Below are 21,913 nucleotides of genomic sequence, written 5' to 3'. Positions count from 1 at the left end.
TTTTAAAAAGTAGCCTACATTTGTCATTTCAATTTTAATTTCCATGAAGCTATTTCTGTTAATTGTTGCTACTTCTGATATTTTCTCATAGTGTTTTACTGTTTACTTGTGTGCCTCATAATTTTGATTGTAAGCTTATAATTTGCTGAGGTTTTTTTAAATTTTCTTTTTTTAAAAAAATTTATGGGCCGGGTGTGGTGGCTCATGCCTGTAATCCAAGCACTTTGGAGGCCGAGGCGGGCCGATCACCTGAGGTCAGGAGTTCAAAACCAGCCTGACCAACATGGTGAAACCCCGTCTTTAAAAAAAAAAATTATTTATTTTTAAATTATACTTCAAGTTCTGGGGTACATGTGCAGAACATGCAGGTTTGTTACACAGGTATACATGTGCCATGATGGATTGCTGCATCTATCAGCCCGTCATCTGCATTAGGTATTTCTCCTAATGCTCTCTCCCGTATCCCCACCTCTGCCATCCCTTCCCTGTGTCCATGTGTTCTCATTGTTCAACACCCACTTATGAGTGAGAACATGCAGTGTTTTGTCCACTGGTTAATGTGAGGACCCACTGTGAGATGCATACATGGCTGGTGAGCATGCAGCAGCCAGCTTGCCAGCTTGGGTTAGGGCTCCTTTGGAGGCTGTGGACTTGGCTGGCAAGCATGGGCCTGGCTCGCCAACTCAAGGCAAAAGTCCCCTGAAGAGGCCATGTCCAGCTGGGAGCTCACTGGTGGCATATGTGGACAGCTCTGCCAGCTCAGGTTGGGGCATCCTTAGAAGTGGTGCACCCAACTGTGGAGTGTACCAGGGGCATGCAGGGGCTGGCCCACTGGTTTGGGTGGGGCTCCCTTTGGAACGGTGCTGTTGGCTGATGAGCATGCTGACTGTGCATGAGGCTGGTATGGACCTGATTATCTCTGCTGAGCAAGATTGTCTGTTCCTTTTGAAGGCAAGGTGCTCTGTGGGCTCCAAGGATGGGGCACTGGATCTAGGCTCTGAAACACAGGGTTCAGGGTGCTGCAGTCACTAGGATGTGAAAGGTGGAATACCTCCCTAGGTAGCCTGTTTCCACGGGGTAAGGATCTATAGCCGCTCAGCAAGGGAATGGTGTGCTACCGTGAGAGTGAAGGTAGTGTAATGGCAGTGTAGCCTCAGGAATGAAAAGAGACCATGGCTACTGGCTCCTGGAACAGGAGGTACTCTATTTGTGGTTCTGGTTTTAAAATGGCATCAGATAGCTGCAACTTGGGTTGCAGGGGTGAGGGGATACAACATGGGCTCCTTCTCTGGGGCAGTGTAGCCATGCGGCTGTCGGGCAGCTTCCCAAACTGGACTTGGGGCCTGTAGGAACCACAGGATTCTCAGCAACAAAGAGTGCAGGTGTCTGCAACATTCATGGGGGCTGTTGGGGCCTCTTGCTTGCCTAGACCCCACTGAGGATGCGTCTCCTTGTTCTGAGCTGATCCCAGCTGGGAAGATGGTAGTGTGGCAGAGGCAGGGTGTTTCCTTCTCTTCTCTACGTGACCCTCCCTAAAGGTCCCCTTGTCCCACAGATTTTTTGTCTCTCCCCTGAAGTATTCCAGTGCGCTCCCTCAAACACTCCAGTCCAAACATACTTTTTAAAAATCTGTTATTTTGGCCCTTTTTGGTAGGAAGTATGAGCATTCGGCTTCTCTAGTCAGCTCTCTCGCGTTGCCCTGGCTGGGCTTTTCTAGGGAAATCTGTGAGGACTAAGCTAAGAATATGTGCATCAGAAAGTTTTGCCTTTGTGTCTGTAAAATATCATAGGATGTTACCAACCTGGTATTACTTTTTATGTTAATGACTTCACTTGGTGTTTCTTAATTTTTGAATTCTGAGGTTTCTCAGCTTTAAGTACTCAAGAGAGCCTTTTTGTTTATGCCGTAAGAAGGCCAGACTTAGACAGATGAATTTCTCAGCATCGTTCTATTTTAGTAGGAAGATTTATTTTTGTGGTTTGCTTTTTTACTGAAGGTATTGCCTTTGAAGGTGCTCTCTTTATGCAAGGTCTCAGTTCCAACACCTGGATCTGGCAAAATCAGGCTTTGTCTCTAGTTCTTGTCTTACCATTACAGTATCTTTAATTTTCTGGTTTTATGCCTTTTAGTCTCTTTTTATTAACTCCTGGGATTTCCTTTACTGTAAAGCTCTGCTTTGCACAATGTTTCATATTCTGCACAGTATAACTGGTTTTGTAATGAGAAGTTTTTCAGGTTATCTAGTCTACCATATTATGTAAGTTCTTCGTAGGAATGCATAAGTGTATACATGCAGAGAATATACTTTTTAAACTTGAAAAATCTTTTCTATCATAAAAACGTCATGTATATTAAACAATTATGAGGGAACTGTCAGTGACTTAATATGTTAACAGATTGACACTATGTGGAAAACAGCTGAGAATATTAGGGGTTGTTTTTATAATGTCACCTCAGGCTTTCATGCCAGATTCATAGAAGTGTGTTTAGTAAGTCATGTAGTGAACTGAGTATATAACTTTTCTATTGGCCAAAAATATACTACTTTTCCAGAATAAATTTCAGGAAAAAAATGTTTCACCTACTGTAGCAAAAATAGAAGAAAATAACAAACTTTGAAACATGTATAAACTGCTGTTTTGTAAGTCTCAATGATGTTCATTAGCAGCAGGATTATGCTGTACTCAAGGGTTATAATCACCAAAGGCGTATAAAGGAGTACTCAGTTATCTTAAATTCTTACTGTCATGGTGAACACAAAAATGCTGATGAAAATAAGAAGCTAAATTATTGTAGCAAGTTGTCAGAAAATGTAAGCAGTACCACAGAAATCAGCCCTCAGGAATATCACAATCATATTTTTATAATGCAAAATACAGAACGAGTATTCTGCAAGCTAAATCCTTAGAAAAGACTGCTATACAAGAACAGAAAACCAAACACCGCATGTTCTCACTCAGAAGTGGGTGTTGAACAATGAGAATACATGGGCACAGGAAGGGGAGCATCACACACCGGGGGCTGTCGGGGGGGGGGTGGGGGGGATAGAGGAGACATAGCACTAAGTGAAATACCTAATGTAGATGAGGGGGTGATGGATACAGCAAACCACCACGGCGCATCTATACCTATGTAACAAACCTGCAGGTTCTGCACGTGTACCCCAGAACTTAAAGTATAATAACAAAATTAAAAAAAGAAAAGACTACTAGTATAGAAATGAAATCAAATTCTTTCTTGGATTTCTTACTATGAAGATATTGAGAGTTTATTGGTTTCTGTACCTGCCCTCAAATCTCACTTTCTTAATGAGGCTCACCCTGCCCTCCTCTTTAATATTACAATCTGCAGGTCCCCATGACCCCCTCCTTACCGCCTGGTGTACCATTCTCCTTAGCCTGCTCCACTTTTTTTCTTATAGCATTTAATATCTTCTAATATATTATACTATTTAAAAGCTTATTATGTGTAGTGTTTTTTGTCTGTCTTCTCCTTCTAGAAAGTTAAAATCTACCAAGGGCAGGAACTTTGGTGTGTTTTGTTTACTATTATATCCCCAATGACTAGAGTAGTACCTGTCACACAGTATGTGCTCAAAAGTGATTCAGGGTGTGAGGAAATAAGTTTTTATTTACCTGCCTATAAATTAGGGTGATAATTCATGGCCACTTATTTCTCTTTTGGGTACAAATTAGATATGTGTATGCCAAGCATATTGACTTGTCTGAAAGAAAGTTGACATTCATAGGATAACAGCAGTTATATTTGGGATGTATTAAGTGACTTAGCCTTTAAAGGTCTCAAAGTTTCCATCTTAAATCTAAGTCTATGGCAATTTTACTTATACAATGTCTCTTCTATAGCAACAGAACATGTATAACATTCAGAACTTGATTAAACATCATACCTCATTTTTTTCTTTGAGTTTTGTGATCATAACAATCACAGGGCTGTCTTCCTGCCAAACCATCTGCCAGAAATCATCCACGGTGTTGATCATGGGGCCCTGCGTGGCAATGAATGCTTTCTCCTTGCCGCTGTAGCCCTAGATGGAGTAGAGAGACAAAACGATTGGTTTTTAAGTTCGTGCCTTGCAGTGAAAGTTTAGGTGAAAGATCTTCAACAAAATAAGTGTGCTAGTACAAAAGCGACACCGATTACAGCTTCATTGATTCTAGTACAACAATTTCCATGGCTATATTGGTAGCAAGTTAAGACAGCATATGGTATTGAGGGTTGTAATGCCCAGTCCCCAGCAGAATGCCCAGATAGATAGAGCACTGTTGCCAGAGACTAACCGTAAAAGGAAAGTCATCATGAAGGACCCATTACCCATGTTGATTATGACTAAGATAAAAAAACAAAACAAAATCTTGCTGGTAATCAAGTTAAACCAAACTTAATCTACTCCAGGAAAAACAAAATAAAACCAACAATTCCAAATAGCAAGTCACCAGTAAGAAATCTGTACTAATTTACTTACCCTAATATAATTAGCATTAATGTAGGTGCTCAATGAATCAGTTACATTTTTTGGTCTTAAACACACTCTGCTGAGGGGATCTAATGAATGAAACAGGAAAGAATAAACAGATTTACTATTTTTAAAGTATATGTATTAATAAATTACAGCATTTTCTCCCTCAATTTAGAGTTCTTTCCAACAACAAAATTGTCCTTTTCCTTTAAGCGAAATAACAGTAAGTATTGTTATGTATTGATCATCTGTTGCATGTCAATGTTTGTCTTTGGTGTCCATCGCTTGATCCCTATGTGTTTATTGACAGACATTTGGGCCCATCTTGATTCCTGACATAAAGCTCACCCATAAGCCTGAGACGATGAGTTTATACTTTGTGCCATTTCTTGTGTGTGCTGGTTCTCAACTTTATTTCTCATTTATGCTCCTGCTCTTATACTTTGGATTTGGAGTTTGTACCAGGTCTCCCGACTCCCTGTCTCTCTCCTTTCCCTATGGAGGTAAGTCAGGCTACACTCTACCAATTATACACATTTTACTATCTCATCTCATCTAGACTCTCAGGTCCCATTATGTCTGACCATTATGTCCTGGCCAGATCTCCTGATCTTCCGAGATGGATGAGATTAATCTGTCATGTGCTATCTGTGTGAAGATAGGCAAATGGGAAGAGGGACGTTGGAAAGATAAACATGATTCATTTCAAGGCTGGATGTAGTGGTTCATGCTGAAATCTCAGCAATTTGGGAGGCTGAGGCAGGAGGATCCCTTGAGCCCAAGAGTTCAAGACCAGCCTAGGTGACATAGTGAAATCTCATCTTAAAAAAAAAAAAATTAGCCAGGCATAGTGGCTCATGTCTGTGATCCCAGCTACTTAGGAGGCTGAGAGGTATGAGAATTGCTTGAGCCTGAGAGGTCGAGTTTGCAGTAAGCTGAGATCCTGCCACTGTACTCCAGCCTGGACAACAGAGGGAAACCCTGTGTCACAAAAACAAACACAAAACAAAACAAAACAAAACAAAAAACTATGATGCATTTCAGTGAGTTTTCAGTCTGTTCATAAAATAACAGACAACATACATTTATTATTTATTAGGTATCAGATTCCATTCTCAATTCTTTACAGATATTATGTCAATTAATTTTCATGTAATTTTAATAAAACTATCTAAGGCAGTTGGTAAGACTCTTTCGCCATTTTTCAGACAGGAAACTGAGATAGGTTAAATAAGTCACCCAAGGGTACGCAGCCAAGAAGTGGGTAATGAAATCAGGCTTTGAATCCACACTAACACTAGAGTACCCCTAGCAACCATGCTGTGCTGCTGCTTTAATGCGAAGATAGCCATGTAAACTGACGATTACAATACATAGCGTTATATTCTAGTGGTTGCTTAGTTGCTTTCTTGAAAAACAGCAAATTCAAAGCTTTTCAGCTTCCCTTCTCAGTGGAATGTGGTGAAAAAACAGGGGTGTAGCAAAGAAAAACCTCCCATTCTCATATTTTTTAAAGTAAAACATAGTCGTTGAACATCTTCTGGGTAAAAACAATCTCTTACAATCACCACCAAAACTAAGAAAATCAAAGAGGAGGTGAGGGAGGAAGTACTAGAGGAAGAAAGTTTCATAGAATATACATAAATGGGAGTTGAAAATAATGAAAAATTAACAGGACTTGGCAGGCTAACATTTGTTTTAAATTTCACTTTACATATAACTGGGGTTAAAGATAATAAAGATCATAATTAGTTTCAGAAAAAGACTAACCAGCCCCTGAGGACAGTGATGGTTTAAAACTGTAGTCACCCAATTATCTGACACTCTTTCTAAAAGAATGTAGAGACTAATTCCCCTTATCCTGAATGTGGGCAGAAATTAAAGACTTGCCTCCAATAAACAGAATATGGCAGAAAGGATGGTGTGTGACTAGGTCATAAAGGTATTACAGTTTCCTCTTTGCTATCTTTCTTGAGTTGCTTGCTCTGGAGGAAGCTAGTGGCCAAATTTTGAGGGCACTCAAGCAGCCCAATGAAGAGAGAATCACACAGTGGGGAACTGAGGCCTCCAGCTGACAGCATATGAATGAGCCCTCTTGGAGGCAGATCCCTCAGCGCCAGCCAAGCCTTCAGCTGATCGAAGGTGTGGCCAACAACTCAACTGAAATCTCATGAAAGACCTTGAACCAGACACCCAATTAAGCCACTCCCCAGTACCCGGCACACAGAAATTGTGAGATACAAATGTGTATTGTTTTAAGCCATTAAAATTTGGGGTAAATTGTTCCACAGCAATAAATAGGTATATGTGGTCCAATAAGGAGTCAGTCACAACACTCTGGAGTGACAAAATTTTCACCATTTTTGTCACTGTACTTATTGTTTGCTCCTATATGTGTCAGATAGAGCAACTAATAGCATTTTATGTATTACGTCACTTAATCATTACTAGTCTATAAAAATGTACTGTTAATAGTGTCTTTATTTAGATTAGGAAATTGCAAGCACAGAGAGGTTAAGTAATTCACCCAAGGTCACATAGTAAGAGTTGAAGCAGAGAGATGAAACCAAATTATCAAACTTACAACTTAACAAGGCCGTTCATTATCAAAGATGATGTTGAAAACATACAGAATTTTGCTCCGTTGTCACTAGGATATTTGAAATAAAGCAAATATATACGTGTGTGTGTGTGTGTGTGTGTGTATGGCCAGTAATAGGAGCTTTAGTAATAGGAGCTTCTATCCAGGGATGGATAAAGTGGATTTGAGCAATAAGGGATCTGGCTTTGGCAAGAGAAAGTTCCATTCTGCTTAAAGCTTTAGATTGACTTGTGAAGACCAAGATGCTTATCTAATCTTATAAGCCACAGGTAAAATAGTCCTGATCATGCCATATGGAAGCAATAGACGTCTAGGGGATGTCAATAAATTCTGGAAATCAGTGTGAAGAGCTTTAGGTGGCATCCAAAAATCCTGTTCATAGAGGCAGGCTTTCATTCAGTTTGAACCAAAACACTTTGCAAAAGACCCTAGCGTGTTCTTTTAGACGACCTAAAGTAAGTATGGTGACTACAGAGGTACTTACAGTGGAATAGGTAAGGACTGTGTGAATCAGGATATAACCTGACTGTGAACAGCAGCATGGAAATCTTTCGGGACACTGGCCTTGAACTTATCAAAATTCCTCCTGAAGAGATATGCTGGGGCTACTGGTTCTGAAACAAACTACCCTCTTCAGAGCATCCTGGAAACAAGTTTAATCTTAGTCTTGTCCTTCGGAGCTTTCAAAATGTAGACACTATGGAGACAGAAGCTAGCACTAAACTTTCAAAAGCATGTCATTTTCCCCTAAATCTCCTAGAGCCTTAATAGATGTATCGCTACATTTCCCACAGTTGTTGCTCAGGGGCAGATTGACTCTCATTTGCATGAGCCATTTTCAATAAGAACCTTGTATCTTATTTTGCATTTGTAATGTCGTATTCATTTTTTAGAGTGCTTCCAGGGCAAAACTCCATGACACTGATATGGGCAAAAATTACTTGGATATGACCCTGAAAGCACAATCAAAGCAAAAATAGACACATGGGATTGCATCAAACTAAAAAGTTTCTGCACAGCAAATCCACAGATTGGGAGAAAACATTTGCAAGTCATACATTAAGAAGGGGCCAATATCCAAAATGTATCAGGAACTCAAACTACTCATTAACAACACAGTTCTATTAAAAATGGACAAAGATTTGAATCGATGTTTCTGAAAACAAGGCATAAAAATGGCCAACAGATCTATGAAAAAATGTTCCACATCTTGAATTATCAGAGAAAAGCAAATTAAAACCACAATATCACTTCATACCTGTCAGAATGGCTACTATAAAAAAGACAAAAGGTGAATGTTGGCAAGGATGTGAAGAAAAGGGAGCCCTGGTAGTCTGTTGGTGAGAATGTAAATTAGCATAGCCCTTTTGGAAAACAGTATGGAGATTCCTCAAAAACTGTGAATGAACTACCATATGATACAGCAATTCCACTTCTGAGTATATATCCAAAGGAACTGAAGTCAGGATGTCCAAAAGATTTCTGCATTCCTATGTTCATTGTAGCACTATTTACAATAGTCAAGATTTAAAAACCACTGAAGTGTCCAGCAACAGATGAATGGATTTTAAAAATATGATCTCTAAACATAATGGAGTTCTATTTAGTCTTTAAAAAGCAGAAAATTTTGTCATTTTTGACAGACTTTAGATAGACTTCACAGGCATTACGCTAAATGAAATAAGCCAGGCACAGAGAGACATGATCTTCTTTCTGTGTAGAATCTACAAAAGTTGAACTCATAGAAATGGAGAGTAGAATGGTGGTTAGCAGAGGCCAAGGGAGCAGGGTGAATGGGGAAAGGAGAGACGGTAGTCAAAGGATCAAAGTTTCATTTAGGAGGAACAGGTTCTGGTGATCTATTATACAGCTTGGTGACTATAGTTTAATAATAATATTGTATATTTCAAAATAGCTGAGAGAATGGGATTTTAAATGTTCTCACCACAGAGAAACAATAAACATATGAGGTTAATGGATATGTTAATATTGGCATGATTTGATCATTCCACAATGTATACATGTATCAAAACATCACATTGTATCCCATAAATATATACAACTGTTATTTTCAGTTAAAAATAAATAAAATAAAACCTAAAGAGTAATCTCCAAATAATATAAGCTTTAGCTCCCCTCCCTTCCAAAAAAAAAAAAAAAAAAAGAAACGAAATCTACCCTTACTGGTAAAACCTCTCATAAAGTTTATCATACCCTTTGTAATGTAGAAAGACTTCCGGTAGGCTGCTTTTTGCTACCTCACCTTTATCCTCCAAGTGATCTTGAACACCCATGGAGCTGAATTTTAACATTGAGAGTGAAACTATCTTAATGTTTATACATATCTTCTGTCAATCCTATTGATCAAAACTCACAAAAACAGATTTGGCAGATCACAAAAACAACAAGGAGGAGAAGCCACAGGAAGCAAACAGCGCTTATCGAACATACTCCACCAAGAATCTTGTGGGGAGGGTTTCCTGCTGGGAGCCTTTGTCTACACAGTGCCCTTAAAGCTTCTTGCCAGGTATGTGTAGTGCTTTCTGGCATTTTTGCTGTCAATAGCTCGAGCACACAATAGTATGCATGGCACACAGATGCACATCCAAATATGTATTTCAAGAACGATCCCAGTCTTTCTTTAGCAATAAGATCCCAATTCTGGCTGGGAACTTGGCAGGATACACAGTTTTAAGACTTCCCTTCTTACCATCCCTTGCATTTGTTGTGGCCATGTGACTAAGTTTTCACTTGCAGCATGTGAGAGGAAGTGATGGGTGTGACTATTAGATCATTGAATTAAAGTGAGGAGTGATGTTCTCCTCTACCACTTCTTATTCCATCTTGCTGCCTGGGATGTGGTTGTAGTGATCAGGATCTCAGACCATGCAAAGGCAGTGCCCTGGGGATGGTGAGTTAACCAGAGAGAAAGGAGTCTGGAGGTGTAACATGGCAAAGCTGCCATTTCAACCTGGCAGGTGTTCTTGAGAGGGAAGTACATTTCTAAATTATTCAAACCACTGTTATTTGGATTGTGTTTAATACTATATACATACAATTTTTTTTGAAAAAATTTCAGATAGGAATAATATTATCATAAAATCAGTTCTGCCTAGGGAGGCAGTAATAGAGCAGGTACATCCTGAACATCTAGGATTTGTATATTCAGAAGTCAAATTTAGGGTTCTTAGAGTTGGAGTTTGCATGTGCAATAATTATCTTGTTCTATAAAAAAATAATGTTTTAGCAACATAACAAAAGGTAATAATCATCTTAGTCTAAAATTAAGCACTCAGGTTCCATAACATTGCCATTAGAACACACACAGTGATTCGGTCAGCCTGGATACCCTAAATTGCTTATTGCACTGATTTCCTTTCTCCTGACCTGTAACAAACAGCTGACCTGGACAGAAGTCTTTTTCACTATTTGGAAGACGCTGTCTTTAGTTAGCATATGTAGCAGTTTGTTCACTGACAGCACAAATATCTGATATTGGTTAGATTTGTTTAGTGCTAGCAACACTGTCTGAAATTCTAAAATCACTTTCCATCAAGAATTGAAAGTCTCTTTGTAGACTAAAGTGTTATGGAAATTATTTTACCAACATTTGCATATATTAATATGACTAAGTCATCTCTTTATGATTTCTTTGACCTGGTATACTCTGAGCTTTTTGAACATAGGAATGGGGATTTTTTACCATCTCTGTAAGACGTAGTATCTCACATAGCAGACCTTCAGTGAATGTCTACTGTATTTATTTAAAGATCCTTTCTATTTTTTAAAAAAGGTCAGTTCTATGTATCCTTCTCTAGCAATTGTTCTATTGCTTTTCCTTCTAGACAGGCAAACTTCTGAAAGAGTTTATTATACCCACACTTTCTCCATGCTCAACTGTAACTCAATCATCCTCATGTACACTCATCTATCCGAACCCTAGCACTGTGCAGAGACTGCCCTTGCTAAGGTCACCACTGACCCTTTTGTTGCTAAGCCCAGCGATCCCATTGTGGTATTTTTGTTCATGTCCTCTCTGAAGCATTCAAAAACTGTTGACTGTATATTCTTTTTTCGAGTTTTCTCTTACCTTAGATTCTGGGACACAACGTTCTGGTTTTCCAGCTACCTCTGCAATGGTCTCTTTCTAATCTCCCACTCATTTAATCTGCCCCTTTTTATGTTGCTAATTCTAGGGTTCAATTCTCTTTCATCCTCACTTGATACTTCCTTGTGGAGTGACTCATTCATTCCTGTGACTTTATTACACACATCCTGAGGGCTCTCAAATACCTACTTCAGACCAGACCAGTCTCCTCATTTACAGCCCAGCTTTTTCTATTTATTTCCTTCTGAATGAAACACAGGTTTGTGAAACTCCTCATGCCCTTCATGTGTTCCGATAGCTTTCCGCTATCGTTTAGGTCAGGTGTGCTGACATGGCTCTACAGTCCGTGCAGTTTCTGTGCATTTGGAAATTCGCATATTCTGCCTGTTCTGTCTCCTAAAATATCCTGGGGTCTGTCTTGCCTCTCTGTTTGCATGGCTCTTTTCTCAGATGAGGACTCAAGCATCCCCTGGTCTCTCTGCCTTCAATCTTGCTTTTTTCCAACCCATCCTCCTCATAGCTGCCAAGGTGCTCCTTGTAAAACAAAATCTGATCACATGATTCCACTGCCTAAATGCCATCCATCGTTCCCAGCTGACCATAGCAGTATTTCCCAAAATATTTATTATCTGTAATTCATTATTTCTACAAGATATAGAATCATATTATATGACTTATAAGTTAAGTCATCTTTTACAGAGGTTAGTAACCAAATAAATACGGGAAACATTGGATTAAACAAATCTGAACCATATTCTTTTTACTGCAGGACTTCTCAGGGTCTTTAGCATGTTAATGGACCCTGTGAATTTCCAAGAAGGTATTGTATATGATCCTATTTGTGCAGTGGATTCATTTTTATATTTACTGTATTTATGTACTTAAGTATTGTCTTTATATACTTTTTGATAATTCAGCTTAGAGCAGCCCTATTCAATAGAACTTTCTTTGGTGATGAAAATACTATCCATCTGTGCTGTCCAAAAATGTAGCCACTAGCTATCAAGCACTTGAAATGTGACTAGTGAAAACTGAGGAACTAAAGTATTAATTTTATTTAATTCATTTAAGTGTAAATGGACATAGGCATAAGTGGGTTCTGGTTACTCCACTTGACAGCACAGGCCTAGAAGATGAATGCCAAGAGAAGTACCTAGCAAGATACAGCAGATCTGTGATGATCATCCCCAAGGCCTCACCAACAGCTGCTTCCCACATGTATCATACAATCTAGCCTCATGGACCTAGGGCAATCTCCCAAATATTCTGTGTTCTTGTAGATTTTATACTTTTGCACATATTGTTTCCTTTGCTTTCTCTGCATGGTAAAGTCTTCCTCATTTTTTAGGGCTCAATTCGAAAAATACTGTCTTTCTGAAGTTCTCTCTGACCTTCCCAGGCAGAATTAGGCATTCCCTTCTTTGCTTGGGTCCCCTGAGTTTTTTTTTTTTTTGAGACAGAGTCTCCCTGTGTCACCCAGGCTGATTGGAGTGCAGTGGCGCCATCTTGGCTCACTGCAATCTCTGTGCCTCCCAGGTTCAAGGAATTCTCCTGCCTCAGCCTCTTGAGTAACTGGGACTGCAGAGGCATGCCACCACACCTGGCTAATTTTTGTATTTTTAGTAGAGATGGGGTTTCACCATATTTGTTAGGCTGATCTTGAACTCCTGACCTTGTGATCCACCCGCTTAGGCCTCCCAAAGTGCTGGGATTACAGGTGTGAGCCACCACACCCAGCCCTGAGTTTTATTTTAGTATTTATCATCCTGTATTTTAAACGCTTAAATATCTGCCTGCCCTCAATGGAGTGTGGTGAGCCCTAGAGGGCAAAGGTTGTATTTAATTAACTTTTATATCCTTTGTGGTTTCTATTTGGTATGTGGTTCACACAGGGTTTAATGTCAGAATTAATTTCTATTAGACAGAGTTAAAGCCTTGTTTTTAGCTTTCTAGTTTCTTTAATTTACTTAACAAAGAGGACAAGAAATCTTTCATGCCTTTCAGTATCTACTGATTGTTAGAAGTTTCCATAACCATCCTACATCATTCAGGCTTGAAAAGAGGCCTGCTTCCTCCAGTTTTTATAATGCCTATGATGTATATGATTTACTGGGAAATCTAAAAACTGCTTAGAAACAGTTTCCCTATCAAGCTAAATGATGTTGGAAATTGGTAAGTTATAGCATTTTCCAAGTATTTAGAGGTTTCCAAATCCTTTTTTTATTACAGTTTCAGAGAGAGAAGTCTCACTTTGTTGCCAAGGCTGAACTGCAGTGGCATCACAACTCACTGTGACCTCAACCTTCAGGGCTCAAGTGATCCTCCTGCCTCAGCCTCCCAAGTAGCTGGGACTACCCATGTGCACCACTACACTTGGCTACATTTTGTATTTTTTGGTAGGGATGAGGTTTTGCCATATTTCCCAGGCCAGTAATTAAATTTTTTTTTTTTTTTTTTTTTTTTTTTTGTGGAGATGGAGTCTTATTACATTGCCCAGATTGGTCTCAAACTCCAGGACATGAGCCACTGTGAGTGGCTCCAAATACTTCCTTTCAAATGCAAGAATACAACGTATAACTGAGTATGGGGAAATGGAGGTTTCCAAGAAAAACATTTACAATATGTAGCTTGTACTAAAAAAAAAAAAAGCCAAAATAAAAAAATGTTTCATCATCATCATTTACATTGCTACAGTTATAATTTTACTTGTTACTCATTCTAAGTCTACATATTTGTCAAAGTCACTACAATAATTTTTTCTGAACACGTATTTCTGAGATGTCAAATATTAAGCTTATCACTTATAATTTATCTGGTCAGCATCAATAACATTTACAAATATTAATTGAACACTGATCATTTTTCCTTCCTCTCTTCTGTTTATTCCTTTTTTCCTTTCCTTCTCCTTCTCTTTATTCCTTTTTTGCTCTCTTCCTTACCTTTCTTCCTCTCTCCTTCCTTTTTTTCATCATTACTGAACATATATACATGTTGTTTCCATCATTACTGAACACATATACATATGTTGTTTTCATCATTACTGAACACACACACATACACACACACACACACACACACACACGGCATGTGGAATACATGACATTTCCCCATTCTGGTCTCCCTAGAATACCTTCATCAATGTCAGGACTTCTATTTTACAGACAAAATGGTACCCAGATCCTGATATTTTGATTAGTATCATATCCAGTTTTGTAAAAAGCCTTTTCTTTGCTTAATATTTCCTTTCCAGAAGAAATACAATTTGAGGTTTGAAGTCAAGGGAAAAAGCAATTAGATGAGAGAAAACTGTGTCACTGCTAGTGATGGGCAAACGTGTGGGTGAGAGGAATGAGATGGTTTTCTTAGATGAATTCAAGATATATTCATATTCATCTTTGATGAATTTAAGAGTTGATCTTGGCAACACAGGATGGTGACTATATGGATACTTGCCTTTTAAAAACCACATGAAAATTTTGAGAGAAAATTGGACAGGGAATGGTGGCTCATGCCTGTAATCCCAGCACTTTAGGAGGCTAAGGTGGGAGGATCACTTGAGCTCAGGACTTTGAGACCAGCCTAAGCAATGTAGAGTGAGACTTCATCTCTACTAAAAATAACAGAAAATTAGCTGGGTGTGGTTGTGTGCGTCTGTAGTTCCAGCTACTTGGGAGGCTGGGAGGATCACTTTATCCCAGGAGACTGAGACTGCAATGAGCCATGATCATACTACTACTCTCTTAATTATACTCCAGTCTAGATGACAAAGCAAAAAAAAAAAAAAAAAAAAAAAAAAAAAAAAAAAAGAAAAGAAAAGAAAAAGAATGAAAATGGGGCTCTTGAGTACTTTGCTTTTAGAACTGTAAACTTCTCTACACACAGATGGTACCCCTATTTCCTGGAATTGGTTCTGAGATTAGTAATGGATTCACCTTCAATTAGGTAGGGAGGGAAAGAGAAATCAACACTGGCTGAGGGCTTACTATCAGTTGGAACTTTGATAGGCATTTTACACATACTATCATTTAACTTTCTCAATAGCCTTGTAGGAGAGTATTGTTACCACTATTTTTGGGAATAAAGGATGGCACAGGGAGATTAAATATCCTGTCAAGAATTGTAAATGTTTTCATTGGGATAGGAAATCAAATCTAATTCCAGTATCTTGCTTTAGCTATATAACTTGTTGCTTTAATGGGTGGTTCACTTACTTGCATATGTACTCTGTGCTAGGCACTTTATATAATAAAAAAGGAAACATAATTTAAGTAGAAAACATTATTAGACATTAAAATTTTAAATGTAGAATGATGGCCTGAGTAAATAGCATTCTTTAATTGTACCTATATTATATTTGTATAAATACCTTGGCTGCATGAAAGAAATATGCATAAAATTCATTATTATGGTGAAGCACTATTCACAATAACAAAGACATGGAAACAACCTAGATGTCCATTAGCAGTGGATTGGATAAAGCAAATGTGGTACATGTACCCCACAGAACACTATGCAGTGATAAAAAGGAACATCGTCATGTCCTCTGCAGCACCATGGATGCAGCTAGAGGGCATGCTTTCAAGCAAATTAACACAGGAACAGAAGAACAAATATTGCATGTTCTCACTTATAAGTGAGAGTTAAACCCTGGATACACATAAAGATGAAAACAATAGGCACTGGGGACTCCAAAAACAGGGAAAGGGAGAAGGGCTGAGAATCTCCTCACTGGGTACTATGTTCAGTGTCTGGGTGTCGAGGGATCAGAAGAAACCAAAGAGCAGCATCGAGCAATCTACCCTTGTAACAAACCTGCACATGTACCCCCTGAATCTAAAATAAAAATGAGAAATTTAAACTTGTTATTGCAGTATATTTTGTTGTGTGCTAATAATTTCCTATCGATGTATGATTTTTTTCTACCACTTTTGTTTAGTATGTAGACATATTTTATCACTCCTATTTACACTGCAAAATAATTTAATGTAAACTTGACTTTAGCATTTTAATCTGAGCCAAGATAACACTGTCCTCAGAGAAATGGCTATAATTTAATTTGTAATTATAAATTATTTCTGATTGATTCTTGGCTATCCATATATCTGTTGCAAGGCATTCTCAGAATTGTATAATGTTGCTATTATATACAAGCCATCAAACTTTTAGAACTAAGAAGAGTTTAGTATAGGTTAAAACTATAAAAACAAACATAATGTTTAAAATCTTGATCATTTAATACGCATCATTTTATGTACTATTTCAAGTCTATCTCATATTACAGTCTAAAATCAAAAAGAACATCTTTGTGTATTCATTCCAGGCTTTTTGGATACTTTCACCCAACAGCCTAACTTTTCTAAGCTGTATGTCCTAAATCATATTTTGTGCAACAGGGGGTGGTGGGTGGGGCATTCAGGCTGCAGACATTTTCAACAGAAAAGCCATCATTTGCAACATCAGCTGTCAGCACAGGCGCCCTGCATCCAGTGGTCCACCCAGTTCTGTGAACGGAAAAGCTGACACAGGACTATGAAGCAGTTGTCTGATACCATTGGGCAGGAAATGGAGAAGGCTGAACTTTGAAATAATCCTAATAATTTCCAAATCCTTCTAAAATTAGATGATGGTTTGGATATATATAATTGTAATGGATGTATATTCCCTTATTACTTATGTTTGGTATATTTTAGATGAAAATTTTAAGTGGGGGGAGAGAGAGAGAGAGAGAGAGAGACAGACAGACAGACAGACAGACAGACAGACAGACACACACATACTACAAATGCTAACACTCAGCACTTTTATCCCCTTAGGCTAAGTGTAGTCATAAAATAACTTTCAACAGTGACTCTGCCTTAGGTAAATAGATTTAACTATATAGACCAGTTAAAAGTATGTTATAGTTTAACAATGTATTTCCAATTCCAACAGAAGTGAAAGGCCAAAGACAATATTAACAGTAATTCTTTAATTACTTTATTTCATTATAGCACTGTTACTATGAATATGAAGAATTTGATGTCTTATGAGTGAATTAATGAATTAAATTATCAAGATTACTACTTCAATGTCAAAACTTAAAAAGTCTTTGTGGCTCCATCATTCCTGAGCTTTGTCATGAGATGTTTATGGATTTTGCCAAACCTCCAACTACATCTGTTTGTTTAGTCATAGGAAATATTACTTCCTCTCCAATTTTTTTGCCTAATTTCTCTAGGCAGAATTAATTACTCGATCCTCTCTGAACTCCAATATTGCTGGGGCAATATCTGTATTCTGGCCTATGCACTGAGCATAATTACCATTTATATGACTCTCCTTTCTAGTCTGTGACCACCTTGATTTTATAGACTGTTTCTTATTTCTTACTGGTCAGTGGCATTCAGGTCATTGCTTGACATTAATAATTTCATGGAGCTCAATTTAGTTTCACATATAGTGGTCATTCTCAAAGTGGATCCTGGTTTCATCTGCACCAGAATCACCCAGGTGTTTGCTAAAAGTAGTTTTCTGGGCTCAACAGCACATCTACTTAAACAAAATCCCTGGGCTTGGGCAGAGGACTAACAAGGACTCTAGGTGATTGTTATGCACAGTGACTTTTTTTGGTAATAGCTTTATGGAGAAATAATTCACATTCCATAGAATCCTCCCATTTCGTGTGCCATCACAACTTTTTTTTAAACTTTCAGAGTTGTGCAACAATCACTGTAAACCAATTTTATAACATTTTAATTAACCCCCAAATAAATACCAGGTCCTTCAACAGTCATTCCCCATATCCCCTAATGCTAAGTAACCACTAAGATATTTTGTCTCTATAGATTTGCCTATCTGAACATTTCATATAAATGGACTATAAAATATAAGGTCTTTTGTGTCTGGCTTCTCTCACTTAGCATAATGTTTTCAAGGTTCTTTCAAGGTTCATTAGCACCTCCTTCCTTTTTATTGATTCTTTCGTGTAACTATACCACATTTTATCTATCCATTTCTCAGCTGACGGTTGCCACTCTTTGACTATTATGAATAAAGCTGTTATAAATATTTTTGTAACATTTTTGTGTGAACACATTTCATTACTGTTGGGTAATATTTTTCCTAGAATTAGAGTGTCCAGGTCCATATAGCAACTCAGTTTTGAGTCAATGTTTGTACATGGAGTGAGGCTGTCTCCAACTTCATTTTTTTGCATGTGGATATCCAGTTGTTTCTGTTCCATTTGTTGAAAAGACTCCCTTTTCCCAATGAATTGTTTGACCCCTTGACTAAAATCAGGTAGCCATAACGCGTGGCACAACAAAAATTTAAAATATGTGTCTATTGGAATTGTGACCTGGACATTATAATAAGAGTAAAAAAGTAAAATCATTAAGCTCAGATAACATTAATGATTATTCATCTTGACATGTGTTTGTAATTCCAAATTTGGTGTGAATGTGGGCATTGTAAGAATTGGAAATGCTGAGGTAAGAGTGAATAGGAAGATTTGTGATTTACAATGCAAATTATTATTATTTATACTTTAACTTCTCGGATACATGTGCAGAATGTGCAGGTTTGTTACATAGGCATACATGTGCCATGGTGGTTTGCTGCTCCCATCAATCCATCATCTAAATTAGGTATTTCTCTTAATGCTATCCTTCCCCTTTCCCCTCATACAATGCAAATTATTAAATCAAGTATCTTACTTGGCAAAATGGTCTTATAGCGATTTTTAGTTCCATGACGCGGAATATCAATTTCTTTGGGATCCACAAAGTTCATTGGTATTTCCTGCAAAAATAAATGGTATCAAATTAGTGTATCTAATACTGCCACAAAGAAAATCTTCACAGGGGGCCATCTGATCCAGAGTCCTAATGGACTTCAAAGCCACTTAAAAACAACAGACCTACCACCTCTGGTGGACCAACACCCTTCCTTTCCTAAACATATCAGCTGCATCCGGACAAGCCAACTTCTAAGAAACAGTTCTGTGTGTTAGAAAATATTGCTTAATATGTAGTCAGTAAGGAGACATATAACACGGATTAGATTTTAAGAATCCTGTTGTTATATAGTTGCTAGAATGATTAGACAGATGCTAAAAAGTGAATTTTTAAAAAACAATGTATTCAAATATATTCTATTCTTTATGTAAGTTCAGTACCAAAATTTTACTATAATAGATTATCTTTTCACACTAATAGTGACTCTTTTAGGATTACTAAAACCTCTTTCCCAAAATGGTAAACATAAAGGGCTTTTTTGTTAACTCAGGTGATGATGACATAATTTTTTTTTAAATTGAACTGTTCTATTTGTAGTTGTAAATGGAATGTTTTAGTGAAGGGCATTTAAACACTGTTTCTCCCACTTAAGATTAATATTCTTATTCTGTCAGAGTATACATTATGTGCCTCAAGTGGTTGGGCAGGGGACAGTAGGAACAGAGTGGCTGTATGTAAGCACATTAAATCTAAAAAGGTCAGCATCAGCAGCTAACCAGGACAAAGAAAGCAACAGGCCAAAGTTTACAAAAGCATCCAAACAAACATTTATTTAAGGATTTGATTATACAAAACAGTATTTTCTCTAACTTTGATAAGATTAATGTGAAACAAAACTTTTATCTTATTTAATGAGTGACAAATATTAAATCTTTGATCACATAAAATAATATTTTTACTACTTAAACTTTCTCCAGTGGAAAATTTAACAGTCTAATATTCATTGAAATAGAAGAAACTGTTTTAAAATTAATTCAAATTATTCTAGTTTTCAGCCAATCTGAAAATTTGAGAAAAGCTGAACTATACAATGAATTTGAGACTTTGTCTACAGAGAGAAACAGGTTTTTGCTTATTAACTTATTTTTAGAGATGGGATCTCACTCTGTCACCCAGGTCAGTGTGCAGTGGCACAATCATAGCTTACTGTAACCTCAAACTCCTGGGCTCAAGTGATCCTCGCATCTCAGCTTTCTGAGTAGCTGGAATTACAGGCACGAGCCACCACACCTGGCCCCAGCTTACTTTTAAAATATTTTTTCCATGCTTGCATTATGTTAGCTATCCATGATATTTATCCCTATTCTCTGCTCCAACTAAATGTTTTAACTTCTTAGTTCCAAGTTATCAAACTAAGCAAAGCTATTGAATATTCAATGGAAAACACATATTCATGTTTTGTCATCTAAATCATGTCAGTGTCTTTGGGCAAAGCCACGAAGGTAATATCTGTATTTCTCCCCTTCGTCCTTCTCATCCCGTTTCTGACACACACTGACAATGTGTCACCTTCTAGCATTCTCTTTCTCCTAGGTAGTCCTTCTTGGCCTTCAATTTCCTTTCAGGGAAGCCGGCTATGTTAAGGGCTTATTTCATAAGCAAAGAGCTGTCTGTAGTTCTACAAAAAAAAAGCACTAGGTGTGCCGTTGGCTAGCTGTGTGACCACTGAATTGTTCTTTCATTCTTACAGGTCTCATTTTCTTCACATGTAAAGTATGATACACCACAAAGTCTGAGTTTTTTTTTTTTTTGAGACAGAGTTTCACTCTTGTTATCCAGGCTGGAGTGCAATGGCATGGTCTCGGCTCACCGCAACCTCCACCTCCTGGGTTCAGGCAATTCTCCTGCCTCAGCCTCCTGGGATTACAGGCACTTGCCACCATGCCCAGCTAATTATTTGTATTTTTAGTAGAGACGGGGTTTCACCATGTTGACCAGGATGGTCTCGATCTCTTGACCTTGTGATCCACCCGCCTCGGCCTCCCAAAGTGCTGGGATTACAGGCTTGAGCCACCGTGCCCGGCCAAAGTCTGAGTTTTAAAACTCCATGTTTGTATTTTACTTTGGACATTTAACAACAGTTGGTGGGGATAATAGTAGATCCAACCGACTGTTGAATCTTTCACCATTAGGGTGGCTGCAAATACCTAAACTGACCCTAGAATATTCAGTTTTTTGTCCTCAACCAATATGGTTTAAGATGTACAACTGATTTAAGATGCAAGGTGATTTATAAAATGAATCATTTCCCTTGGGCAACGATTCGATCTAAGAAGGTTTAATCTGACTTCATGTTCTTTGAGTAGATATATGTTACCATGCTTTAAACTTTCACCAGCAACACTGGTATGTCTAAAAATGAATTCACTATTCTTTTTAGCCCACACTTGGTCTTCCGCCTGTGTTCCTTATTTCGTTAAAGGGCACCATATGCACTCTGTCGGCCAAGCCAAAAACAATCCTTGACTTTTCCATTACTTTTGGCTGCCTCATTCAATTAATCCCACTTCTTATAGATTCCTACAGATTCTCTCCATTTTCTCTTCTACTGTATTAGTTTAGGCCACCACCGCAGCTCCACAGGATTAATGCTAAAGCCTCTCCACTGCTCCTTTTTAGTGCCCACTTTACCGCAAATAGAACGATCTTTCTAAAACACAGATAAAGTTCAAGTTCCTAAATATGTATTAAGGCTCGGGTTTCTTTTCTACTTCTGGGGCTCAACTTTTGCCACTTTCCACCTTGATTTCAATGTCCCAGTTAAACCAGTTTAATTCCCCAGACAGTGACAGGAAGATGATTCTTTGTCCTGGAATGCCCCTTCTCTGCCCAGCTCCCTTATACCACTCCTTTGCCTGGCCAATTCCTGCAGATTTGGCCTTAATTTAGCTCTTACATTCCAGTTTGAATACTTGTCAACAGTGGATGGGACTGAGTGAATCTAAAACCA

The 21,913-nt window shown here is 38.1% G+C and overlaps 1 protein-coding gene across 3 annotated transcripts in view; it reads right to left on the bottom strand.

Moving 5' to 3' along the window:
- The window catches only part of PTPRR (protein tyrosine phosphatase receptor type R), a 296,114-nt gene that overhangs the window by 40,163 nt on the left and 234,038 nt on the right, over positions 1 to 21,913 (bottom strand). For all 3 annotated transcript variants that reach the window (XM_003927799.4, XM_074402554.1, XM_074402555.1), the window contains 3 exons: positions 18,883 to 18,967; positions 4,485 to 4,564; positions 3,909 to 4,046 (listed from right to left, as the gene is read on the bottom strand). In XM_003927799.4, the coding sequence (XP_003927848.1) occupies positions 3,909 to 4,046; positions 4,485 to 4,564; positions 18,883 to 18,967 (303 nt within the window). The remainder of the gene's footprint in view (positions 1 to 3,908; positions 4,047 to 4,484; positions 4,565 to 18,882; positions 18,968 to 21,913) is intronic.

Source organism: Saimiri boliviensis, chromosome 7 (assembly GCF_048565385.1).
Source record: "Saimiri boliviensis isolate mSaiBol1 chromosome 7, mSaiBol1.pri, whole genome shotgun sequence".
NCBI lineage: Eukaryota > Metazoa > Chordata > Mammalia > Primates > Cebidae > Saimiri > Saimiri boliviensis.
This window is presented reverse-complemented; position numbering and strand designations above follow the sequence as displayed.